General features: G+C 42.6%; 1 protein-coding gene across 1 annotated transcript in view; it reads left to right on the plus strand.

Annotated features, from left to right (window-relative positions):
* The first annotated feature begins 7,883 nt into the window (after positions 1 to 7,883).
* Positions 7,884 to 13,028, plus strand: part of tkt (transketolase) — a 39,975-nt gene continuing 34,830 nt past the window's right edge. The window contains exon 1 of the mRNA XM_003217706.4: positions 7,884 to 8,128. Coding sequence (XP_003217754.1) covers positions 8,022 to 8,128 — 107 coding nt within the window. The 5' untranslated portion in view covers positions 7,884 to 8,021. The remainder of the gene's footprint in view (positions 8,129 to 13,028) is intronic.

Raw genomic sequence — 13,028 nt, forward strand, 5'->3', positions numbered from 1 at the left:
TGAACTTTTTCATTTGCGACCCCTTCTGGACAAATTTTACACAACCCTAGGAACATAGATATAAAAGATATTTAATTTACTGATAATAAATCTTCATTTGCAAGGCTTACTAAACAGATTGATTTTCCTTTTTATGAATTACAACTAAAACATCTTCTACATTGTGAACAGATTCATGCAAATGTCTAAAAAGGCCCCTAGGTGACATTCAGAAAATTTTTACTGTTGCCAAATTTTTCAGGAACCCCAACATTGAGCTAAGATCCCATTTGGGGTTGTGACCCATAATTTAGGAAACAGCAGCCTAGAATGTTTCTTCGCTATACTGGGGCCAGAGGTCCTTCATTTCAATAGGATTTGCTACTATCCACAATTTTGAGTATCCGGGTGAAGTTCCTGAATGTTTACCCCGTAGATACGGGATTGTATTGAAGATGAAATAGTTACAAGATCTTCAATACCTTTGCTCAGACACAAAATGGAGACAAGTCAAGAAATCAGAAGACTGGGTTTTGGAAGGACATTTATGAATTAGACAAGATTCACAAGTGTATATATCACTGAATATCAAAATAAAGACTGTTTATATCATCAATGTCAGATGTCTATGTATGATTGTGAAAGCTAGATAGTGAAAAGACTGACTGAGATAAACACCAGCACTACTGTTAACACATATGTGATAAACCAAATATGAATGCGAGCAATGATAACAAAACATTCAGGGCAGGAAATAATAAAATATGACACATAATAGTTCTGGAAAACCATATTCTCTTTCTCTGAGTGGTAAATATAATAGCATTATAGATGATGAACTATAGCTACATCTTTCTGATACTAAATGTAAACATTCAGAATGTATAGGAATGATTGACTACCAAGCATTCAGCAAATTGGCCACAGTGAATCTGAGCGTTCAAGCAGTTCCATCCCAGGAGGCCCTACGTACCTATAATAGTACCACTAGATGACTGCAAAGAGTTTATGTGCTGGAGATCACTTTACCATCAACATTGCTTTGTTCTTGTTGTTTGCTGCATTCAAGTTATCCAAACAACAAGAATGGTATGCATTCTTGTTGTTTGCTGCATACCAAAAAAGGCTTTTTTGCTTACGTTGGTAGAAAAAGGAAGAAAAAGGAGATGATAGGGCCTCTGCAAGGAGAAGATGGGGTGATGGCGACAAGGGACAGGGAAAAGGCAGAACTGCTTAATGCCTTCTCTGCCTCGGTCTTCTCACAAAAAGAAAGCCATCTTCAACCTCAGCAACATGAAATGGATGAAGGATTTGGGGAAATCCAACCCCAAATAGGGAAACAAGTTGTCCAGGAACACCTGGCCGCTCTAAACGAATTCAAGTCGCCAGGGCCAGATCAACTACATCCAAGAGTACTTAAGGAACTAGCGGAAGTTATTTCAGAACCACTGGCAATCATATTTGAGAGTTCTTGGAGAACGGGAGAAGTCCCAGAAGATTGGAGGAGGGCAAATGTGATCCCTATCTTCAAGAAGGGAAAAAAGAACGACCCAAACAATTACCGTCCGGTTAGCCTCATCGATACCAGGCAAAATTCTGGAAAAGATCATTAAGGAAGTGGTCTGCAAACACTTAGAAACAGATGCAGTCATTGCTAATAGTCAACACGAATTTACCAAAAACAAGTCATGCCAGACTAATCTGATCTCTTTTTTCGAGAGTTATGAATTGGGTCGATACAGGGAATGCCGTGGATGTAGCCTACCTAGATTTCAGTAAGGCCTTCAACAAAGTCCCTCACAACCTTCTGGCAAACAAACTAGTAAAATGTGGGCTAGACAAAACTACGGTTAGGTGGATCTGTAATTGGCTAAGCAAACGAACCCAAAGGGTGCTCACTAATGCATCGTCTTCATCTTGGAAAGAAGTCACAAGCGGAGTGCCGCAGGGTTCCGTCCTGGGCCCGGTTCTGTTCAACATCTTTATTAATGACTTAGACGAAGGGTTAGAAGGCACAATCATCAAGTTTGCAGATGATCAAGGGTCTGGAGAACAAGCCCTATGAGGAACGGCTTAAGGAACTGGGCATGTTTAGCCTGCAGAAGAGAAGGCTAAGAGGAGACATGATAGCCATGTACAAATATGTGAGGGGAAGTCATAGGGAGGAGGGAGAAAGCTTGTTTTCTGCTGCCCTGCAGACTAGGACACGGAACAATGGCTTCAAACTGCAGGAAAGGAGATTCCACCTGAACATCAGGAAGAACTTCCTCACTGTGAGGGCTGTTTGGCAGTGGAACTCTCTTCCCCGGACTGTGGTGGAGGCTCCTTCTTTGAAGGCTTTTAAGCAGAGGCTGGATGGCCATCTGTCGGGGGTGCTTTAAATGCGATTTCCTGCTTCTTGGCAGGGGGTTGGACTGGATGGCCCATGAGGTCTCTTCCAACTCTACTATTCTATGATTCTATGATTCTAAGTTGATGTTGACTTATGAGTGAGAGACGTCCAACTTGTTTTACCCACAGCAGCTGTGTTCAGGCCTTGCAAATCCAGGACCATGACTTCCATGATTGAATCTATCCATCTGTAATGGGGTCTTCCTCTTTTCATACTGCCCTCCCCTTACCAAGCACTTTTCTAGCGAGTTATCTCTTCTCATTGGTAAGGCTAAATTGCAACAGCCTCAGTGTAGTCAGCTTCAGGGTAAAAGTCCAGGCCTGATTTTCTTTAGGGCTCCTTTATTTATCTTTCTAGTAGTCCACCATATCCTCAGAACTCTTCTTTAGCACCACATCTCAAATGAGTTGATTTTTTTCCTACCAACATTGCTACAGGATAATAAAATAGAAAATGGGTGCATAACTATGTGTAAACAATAATCATTATCAGCCAGCCTGCTGTCTTCCAAATCTCCCATTACCTCGAGCCATGTTAACTGGGAGTGACAGCCACACTGATTGGATCTGACAGCAGCCCTACAAAGTCTGGAAAATGCTAGATTGAGAAAAGCTGGCCGAATACCACAACTCCCAAGTGAAATGTTATTTTCATTTAAAAATAAAATGGCTGATATGATGTTTAGTGCTGCTACTGAAAGACTTTTACATAATAAAAATGGCCACTGCTAAACTGTGATCATTTTTTTATCCTTCCAGATTACTGCTTGCATCAGAACAAGAGAATACTTGCTCTATTCCTTACCAAAGAAAAAAAGAAATCCCATCTCCACCTTCTTTTTTTAAAATATGATTTTTCTTTGTGTCCTCTAGTGGCAATCAAAACATTTATTGTTTAGTATTTTCTTACTCTCTCCATTCATAAGAACATTGCCCCACCTTGATACAACATAGCTTTGAGGAAAAAAGCCAAGGACTTAAAAAAAAAAAACAAGTCTGAACTTTTTACAGAGATCTATTTCACTTTCAGGCATTCTTGGAAAATGTACAGCGTCTTTTTAAAATGATGGTCAAGTGGTCCACAGATTATTTCATTTCCTTGGGGGCTGCTTTAAATGGAGTAGGAGTGGTAAGAGAGAGTGGATTTTAGGGCTGTTGTTTTATCATAAGTCTGTAGATACCTCCATCTTATATCCTATGTGTGATATAATCTTAGCAATGTAAGTTCAAACATGGGACATCTTGAGTGGCAGCCTGCTGATTGGTCCCAATTACTTCAGATAAATTCATAGAATCATAGAAACACAAGAGTTGGAAGAGACCACAAAGGCCATCCAATCTAACCCCTTACCATACAGAAACAAAATCTAAACACGCCTGAGAGATGGCCATCCAGCCTTTGTTTGAAAACCCCAAAGCAGCAAAGTCTACTATTGAATAGTTCCTACTGTCAGGAAGTTCTTAATGATCAGGAGGAAAATTTTCTTCCTGTAATTTGAATCCAATGCTCTTGTCTTACTCTATACACCCACAAAAAATAGTATTCTCCATCTTCAATATAACATTCTTTCAAATATTTAAAGATGGCTATCATGTCATCTATTAGCCTTCTCTTTTGCTCATACCCAGCTCAATAAGCCGCTTCTCATTGGACATGATTCCCAAACCTTTTACCATTTTGGTCGCCTTCCTCTGGACATTCAGTTTGCCAATATCCTTCTTGAATTATGATGCCCTGAATTGGACACAATAACCCCAGGTGAGAACTGACATGAGCAGAATAAAGTGGTACTATTACTTCCCTCAGCCTAGAACTTATATTCTCATTAGTGCAACTTAGAATTGCACTGGCTTTTTGAAATGCCACATTACATTATTGATTCATGTTCAGCTTACAGTCAACTAAAACTAGATCCCTTTCACATATACATATACAGTTGGAGAATGGTGAGCCAACACATAAGTAAATCCCACTGATTCTATGGATCTGTTGTATCAATAGGTAAAAGCAAGGTAAAGGTTTTTCCCTGACATTGAGTCTAGTTGTGTCCGGCTCTGGGAGTTGGTGCTCATCTCCCTTTCTAAGCTGAAGAAAGCTTCTTGCATGTGGCCAGCATGACTGAATGGAGTGCCGTTACCTTCCCGCCAGAGCAATACCTATTGATCTACTCACATTTGAATGTTTTCGAACTGCTAGGTTGGCAGAAGCTGGGGCTAACAGCGGGAGCTCACCCCGCTCCCTGGATTTGAACCACTGACCTTTTGGTCAGCAAGTTCAGCAGCTCATCGGTTTAATCCACTGCACCATTGGGGGTTCCCCATTGTATCAATACTAAATAAATATTAAAAGTTATGGTTAAACATTAATGAAATCTTTCCAAACATAGTATATTCCCTAAATAATATTGGATAGCAGTAATTCTATCAGAACTGTTTCATGTGAAAGGTCAGGAGGCTATAGCTCCCACTCCTTTTCCAAATAATTGCTAATTCCTCTATTGAGCTCCACCCTATTTTATTCAAGTTATCCTCTGTGGGACTGATACGTTATCTTTAGTCTGATTGCATATCACTGAATTCTTGCTTTCTCACCTGAACATTTCACACTGGTCCCAATAACCACAAACGTCAGTGGTCATCTTCCAAAAGAGTCGTTATAGGAATCTCCCTCAGCTCAGCAGATCTTCTTAGGTTTGCTTTCATTGTTTTTAGCTTCCAACGGGGATGTCTTGATTCTGCTACTGATTTTGCTGTATCTTCACCAGTTTATCTGAACGTGCAAACTCCAGTTTATTCTTACACACAGAGTGAGTGCTCAGGCTCTATCTCTGTCTGGGCTGCAGCAGCGAGTCTCATGAAAGTCCCAACTCTCCTGATTACAGGGAAAGTTCCAATTAATTCTATGCTATTCCACTTTTTCAGATGCTTTTAAAATATCCTAGTTCTTCCCCCCCTTTCCCCCAATAAACTACAAATGACTCCATAGCATTGATCCATGGCAGCTAAAGTGGTTTCCAAGTGCATTAATTCTACAGTGTAGATGCAAACAGAGGGAAAGAGGAAGGAGCAAAAGCAGGCAGCTGTTTCAGCCTCTCAGGGCGCATCTACACTATAGGAGTAATGCAGTTTGACATCACTTTAAATTGCTACATCTCAATGCTATGGAACCATTGGTGTTGTAGTTTGCCAAGGCACCAGCACTCTTTGGCAGAGGAGACTACAGACCTTGTCAAGTTACAACTCATATGACTCCATAGCACTGAGTCATGGCAGTTAAAGTGGTGTCAAACTGCATTAATCTTACAGTATAGAAGCACCCTAGGAAGGGAACAGAACTCCCAAACCTTGGAGGAACAGAATGTGTGCCTGAGTTTCCTGACTTTTTCCAATCCATCTCAGCAAACTCTAGACTAGACCACAGCTTCTTAAATTTTTTCCACTTGTGACCACTCCTCATGAAAAATTTGCAAGTATGCATTTATACAAAATAGGTGTAAAAACCAAACATTTACTGAAAATAAGGCATGCTAAACACAGGCTGATTTTCCTGTTTGTAGAGTACAGTGCAAACATTTTCTGCAGAGGCCATTGTAAGTAAACACTGCACATTGTGGCCCACAGATTTGTGTAAATGTCTAGGTAACATTCAGAAACCTTTTACTGCTGCCAATTTTTGGTGACCCCAACATTGAGCTAAGGGGACCCCATTTGGGGTCAGGGCCCACAGTTTAATTTTAAATTGTGAATTTTAATATGCACTTTATCAATGAGTTTTAACTTGTTTTTTTTTTAACTCTGTGTATTTTGTTGTATGTCTTTTAATAGTGTTTTACCTCTTGTTTTAATGCTGTTGTATCCCACCTCGAGCCACAGGGAGAGGCAGGTAATACATTCATTAGTATTATTTGAAACACAACAAGATGAGTCCACAGCAGACACTCTGCTGGCTGTTGTGTTGGATCACACGTCGGACACTTCCCAAGTGTCTAGGAATGTGTGATGTATTGGCGAATAATGTGTGCAGATCCCAGTAAGGTGGCTTTCTGCAGCTGGCAGATGGTAATTTTGTCAGCGCGCTGATTGCGTTTAAGTGCAGGCCAAGGTCTTTAGGCACTGCACCCAGTGTGCCCATCACCACTGGGACCACCTTGACTGGCTTGTGCCAGAGTCTTTATAATTCGATCTTTAAATCCTCATATCGTGTCAGCTTTTCCAGTTGTTTCTCCTCAATCCTGCTTTCCCCTGGGATTGCAACATCGATGATCCATACTTTGTTTTTTAACGCGATCGTGAGGTCAGGAGTATTGTGTTCCAAAACCCTGTCTGTCTGAATTCAGAAGTCCCAGAGTAGCTTGACATGTTCATTCTCTGTAACTTTTTCCAGCTTGTGATCTCACCAGTTCTTTGTCGCAGGCAGATGGTATTTGTGGCACAAGTTCCAACGAATCATCTGAGCAAAGGTGTTATGCCTCTGCTTGTAGTCTGTCTGTGTGATCTTCGTGCAGCAGCTGAGGATGTGATCTATTGTTTCACGTGCTTCCTTGCAGAGTCTACATTTGGGATCTGTCGTCAACTTTTCAATTTTGGCTTTGATGGCATTGGTTATAATGGCTTGTTCTTGAGCTGCCAGAATCAGGCCCTCTGTCTTTTTTTTTCAAAGTTCCATTTGTGAGATTACCTCACAACCTCTAAGGATGCCTGCCATAGATGTGGGCAAAACGTCAGGAGAGAATACTTCTGGAACATGGCCATACATCCCAGAAAACATACAACAACCCTGTGATCCCGGCCATGAAAGCCTTAGACCACACATCTCCCATGCTTAGTTCTCCAATATGCCTCACAACCTCTGAGGATGCCTGCCATAGATGTGGGCGAACATCAGGAAAGAATGCTTCCGGGACATGGCCATACAGCCCGGAAAATGCACAACAACCCACTAACCAAGGTGGCCAATTGCAACATTCACACTTGCCTCAAGCAGACAAGAGTTCTTTCTCCCACGCTGGACCTTCCACAGATATATAAAACCCACTTGACTAGTTTCCTTTTTTTTTTTTTTAATAAAAATGATTTTTATTCAGATAATTTTTTTAAAAGAAGGAAGGATACGTGAGGAAAGGGTTGGAGGTGGAATTGAAATAAAGCAAGAAGAGAGTCCAACAGACTTCACAACCTCTGAGGGTGCCTGCCTGCCATAGATGCAGGCGAAACGTCAGGAAGAAATGCTTCTGGAAAACTTAAAGCAACCCAAAGTCTAAGTTGAGACTTGCCTCCATTCCTTTTACTTACCCTTTTTTAAAAATATATGTACATGATCTATTGCCTTGTGTTTGTGAACCAGAGTTCTTTGTGAGCCGCAGTCAGGATCTGCTCGCCTCGGGCCGGCTATAAGGCAGTGCTGGACGCACTCCCAGCCGGGCTCGTCTCTCCAGGGCGGAGGGCGGTTCCCTGGCAGAGCTCCCACCTTTCGCTCTGTCGCCGGGCTCCTCCTCGGCCGCCCCTCCAGCTCCGCCTCCGCTTCCTCACTCGCCTGGGCTCGGCCTCTTCAGAGCTGCCAGTTGCTGCTGCCGCCGCCGGTGCTGCTTCCTCCTCCTCCGCCTCCTTCTCTGCCTCCTGCCGCGTAACCCGAGCCGGCTGCCCGCTTCGCCATGGAGGATTACCACAAGCCCGACCAGCAGGCGCTGCAGGCGCTCAAGGACGCCGCCAACCGGCTCCGCATCCACTCCATCAAGGCCACCACGGCCGCCGGCTCCGGGTGAGCGCCAGGGAGGGAGGGAGGGACTCTGCACATGCTCAGGAACCCTCCCTTATCCTCCCCCTCCTGTCATTTGGTTCAAGCAGGCATGGGCCAACTTGGGCCTTCTCTCCTGGGGTTTTGGACTTCAACTCCCACCATTCCTCACAGCCTCAGGGGAAAAGGAAAGGGCCTGAGGCTGTGAGGAATGGTGGGAGTTGAAGTCCAAAACCCCCGGAGAGAAGGCCCAAGCTGGCCCATGCTTGAGCTGAAAGACCTTACCAAACCCCCAATTCTCATCATCCCATAGCATTATGCTATCAAAGTGGGGCCAAACTATGAATTCTACAGTCCAGGTGCATCCTTAGTTTTCCAGGCAGGTTGCAGAGCTTTAATAGCCATGACTCAGTGCTGTGAAAACAGGACTCAACAGTGTGATGTGCCAAGGAAGGCGAAAGATCTCACGCCCTTCGTTTTCCAGAGTCCGGTCTTGGCTTAGATGTAACTTCTCCTGGCCAGGGCTGCATCTGCACTGTACAACTCATTTTGGCACCACTTTTAATTGCCAGGGCGAGGAGCCCCCAGTGGCGCAATGGGTTAAACCCTTGTTCCAGCAGGACTGCTGACTGAAAGGGCAGTGGTTCAAATCCAGGGAGCGGGGTGAGCTCCTATCTGTCAGCTCTTGCTTCCCATGCAGGGACGTGAGAGAAGCCTCCCACAGGATAGTAAAACATCAAACATCCAGGCATCCCCCTGGCAGGACTAAAGCCAGATTTTTTTTTCGCGGGTGGGGTATAGGGGTTGAAACTTTTTTTTAGCAAATCATGAAGAGTAGTTCCAGAACGCAAAGTAATTTAGAAATCGGGCTTCATCGATAAACTTCAATGGACACTCAAGACAGATAGACTTCAGTGGACATTCATGGGGACTTGGTTAACCAGTTACAATTCATGACTAAAGCAGGTTTTTTAAAAAAACCTGAAAATTTTCGGGGGGGGGGGGGTTGACCCCCTAACCCCCCCCCCCCCTTGGCTACAGCCCTGTCCCCTGGGCAACATCCTTGCAGACGGTCAGTTCTCTCACACCAGAAGTGACTTGCAGTTTCTCAAGCCGCTCCTGACAAAACAAAAAACTGCCAGAGCTCCCTGCTGTGGAATCCTTGGGAGTTGTAGTTCGGCAAAGGACTCTTTGTCAGAGAAGGCTAAAGGCCTTGTAAACCTGCAACTCCCACGATTCCATCACGTTGAGCCATGGCAGCTAAAGTGGTGCCAAACTGCATTCATTCAACAGCCTAGGTGCACGCAAGGCGGGCTGGCAGCATGCCCTCTTTGCTCCACGTCCTCCACGTTCCCGCCTGTAATCTGAGCCTGATAGGGAGGCAACTGCTGCAACTTTCTTCCCTGATCTAGGGCGCATCCATACTGTAGAGTTAATACACTTTGACACCACTTTAACTACTCCATCTCAGTGCTAGCAAATAATGGGAGTCTTTATGTATTCTTTAGCTTTTTTTGCCGAAGGGCACCAGTGCCTTGTGGGACTACAAATCCCATAATTCCATAGCATTGAGCCTTTGCAGTTAAAGTGGTGTCAAAGTGCATTCATTCTACAGTGTAGTTGCATCCTAGCTTTTCCTTCCCTACAGAAAAGCAGGTGCCGGTGTTGCTTTGCCAGCTCTTGTGGATTTCTGTACCCAGAGTGGCACATGGACCTCTGGTGCTGTACGTGGGCACAGTCTGGGAGATTATGAAATGTTTCTGAGGGGTATCTGTCTGCCTGACCCTCTGATCCATGGGGCTGCCTCCGGACTGCATATCTTTAAAGCGTTATCTACTGGCACTGTATTTTAGTTTCATGGGGTGTGTCATGTAGAACAACCACAAATTTTACAGGTTTCCTCCCCCAGAACAGACTAATAGTAATTTCTAGAGTGCTGTTTGCCACCATGCTTTTCTTTAAAAAATGCACCAGAGAGTTGTTTCCACTAGATCTTGCATTTTGAATTGCAAAGTAGTTTTGTTACTGGTGGTTTAATCCCTTGATCTAAGATCAGGTGTTGAAATGTCTTTTTGAAACTGGAGGGCAATTATATTTCACAACGCTTACCACATGCAAAGCTGTGGCAACCTTCTGTTGGTGGTTTTAGCCGTTGCTGTTAGTTTATTTTTTTGGATATAAGATGTAACTTGTACAAATTAGGTGTAACCTGAGGATTTAGTGCAAATAGTACTTATATGTAGGTGAAGCACCCCATCCATGTGGGTGATTTTTTCCCCTCCAGTCTCCCATGTTCAAGCGGACTGTCTGTAGGACTCAAAGGGTGCATCTATACTGTAGAATTAGTGCAGTTTGACCCCACTTCAACTTCCATGACTCAATGCTATGGAATCATGGAAACTGTAGTCTTATATTTTTAATGTGTTGTCAAAGGCTTTCATGACCAGAATCACAGGGCTGTTGTGTGTTTTCTGTGCTGTATGGCCATGTTCCAGAAACATTCTCTCCTGACGTTTCGCCTTCATCTATGGCAGGCATCCGCAGAGGTTGTGAGGTATATTACATTTTTATCCTTCTCTGCCAAAGAACATAGGTTCCCCATCAAACTGAAACTTCCAGAATTCCATAATATTGACCTATGGCAGTTCAAGTGGGGTCAATTTGCATTAATTCTACCCTTTGTAATTTTCTTTTGGAATTCATCAAGTTTCAAAGGAAGAGGGAGTTTTTTCATGGTTTAATAGCCAATTGCCATAGTCATTCTGTAGGCTTGAGCATAAACCCCACTGCATTGTATATTCCTGGGGATATTTTGTGCGCTTTCTTGTATGCTGTTAAGAAAGTGTTCGTTGTATGGCACATAGTGTTCATCCCATAGTGTTCCTCAAGAACAAAGTAGAATAGGCTGCCCTTAAAAATAACCATTTCTGACTGTATTTACTTGTGGGAGTGTTGATGGAAGTAGTTTACACTTACATATTCAAAAGTCTTTGTCTTTACCTTTATGCTGCCCGTTTTAATCATTTCTAGAACTCTGGGCAGCTAAAATTAGATAGCTTCAACAAGCATGACCTCATTGTACTGACAAGTTTGTTTCAAATCTCATGATAAAATGTTATATTGCGCCTTAAAAATATTGTGATATGATGGAAAAAAAGGAACCAGGAATGCCAAATTGTTAACACAGTGAGAAAAGACAACAGCAACAAGAAAGCCCAATGGTTCTTTTTCACTTTGTGTCCAATCATCAGCCATAACTCATTGTCTGCAGAATTTCAAGTTAGGCAAAGTGGGATTATTTGCCAAATGCCCTGCAGTCTCAGATGAACAATTTATTCAGGCTCCTGGGTACAGTTTATTTTGGGCTCTGTTGTCTGTGGATTCCAGAGTTAGCCTAGCTTTGGTTGGCCTCTGTTGATGAGAGGATGGGCAGTGTCAGTATCCCTTCATGCAAAAAGTCAGCCTGTTTTTCCACAGTGAATAGATTTGATTCATAGTCTGTTGACAGCCATTGGCTTTTGCCTTCTGTCTTTTTTGCAAAGATGGGCTTGGCTGAGAAACTTCCTGTTACTATATGTGATGGAAAATTTAATTGTGTTCTATACATTTGGAAGGTTTTAATAAAAAAATAAAATTAGGATTTAGAAAGTTGGTATGTACACATTCTTCTCTAGAGCAGTTTCATTAAGGTCAGTAATACCTATGGAAATCTTAGTGTTATAGAAAGAATCATGGTCACGTGCAATGACCATGCGACGGCTTTAGACTATGGTCTTTGGACGGCGTGATTTTAATTGATCAGGTTTTAATGTTATTGTATGAATTTTATTTTTGTTATATTTTAAATGTATGTCTGATATATGTATCTGTAGGCATTAAACAAGTGCCTGTGTAAGCCGCCTTGAGTCCCTTCCGGGATGGAGAAAGGCGGGGTACAAATGGGGTAAATAAATAATAAATTTGGTAACAAAGCTCATTAATGTGTTTATTACAGAGACATACTGTGGCTCATCTGAAGTTCCATATGTTAAAAATATTCCAGCTCTATGTTGTCCTGAAAAATCAACCTGTTGGTACTTGCTACTGAATCTCGCCCATTTGCAGTAAGAACAGTTAAGCTTCTCAATTATAAATAAACCAACCATGGAACAAAGCGCCTTGGTTTGTTTAACCCTGCCTGCTGCAAGTGGAAACAGTTGAGAAGCATGCACCATCATGCTGCCCATTCATGGCTAGATGAGTTCCTGAACATAATTGGTGTGTCTTTTTACATATGAATTGATGGAACTTAGATTGTGAGCATAAGGATCTACAAGAAGGAGAAGCAAAGGGAAAAGAATGGACTTGTAAACCTTCCCTCCACCCATAATGGACATGCACAGAAGCCCAGTTCAAGTGTAGATATTATAAGGTGCTTCACAAATCAAATATTAGGGTTGTTCGACTGCTTTGTTGTGCTGTCTCATCTGAGAATGATTTGTGATGGGCCAACAAACCAGTATCAAGCCTAGGCTTGAAGTGGGCTCTAAGTTGTGCTAATTGGAAAGCAATGAGATGTTCAATTTGGCAAACCTAAAAGCAACATACCATGGAGATGCAAACTGGGAACAAAAGCCCATGTATGGCCCTCACTGGGGAAGAGCCTTAGTTCTCTGTTCAGCCCACATGTCTAGAAAACGAAATCCAGCCTCTTGCTTTATTTTATTGTGATTTGGTTTTTCTTGAGGAGATTGTAACACATTCTGCTTTACAGATATTATTTAATCAAGTACAGTTCATGTTCATTGGACTTCTTTTTTCTGTTCCTTTGGTTCCAGAAAAAAATATTGTCAGTTGGTCTTTACCACAGCTCCTGCATTTGTACATTTAAACATAGCTGTGTCATACATTGCCTTTAAGTAGGTTTTTTTAACAGAAACAATTT

This window comes from Anolis carolinensis, chromosome 2 (assembly GCF_035594765.1).
Source record: "Anolis carolinensis isolate JA03-04 chromosome 2, rAnoCar3.1.pri, whole genome shotgun sequence".
Taxonomy (NCBI): domain Eukaryota; kingdom Metazoa; phylum Chordata; class Lepidosauria; order Squamata; family Dactyloidae; genus Anolis; species Anolis carolinensis.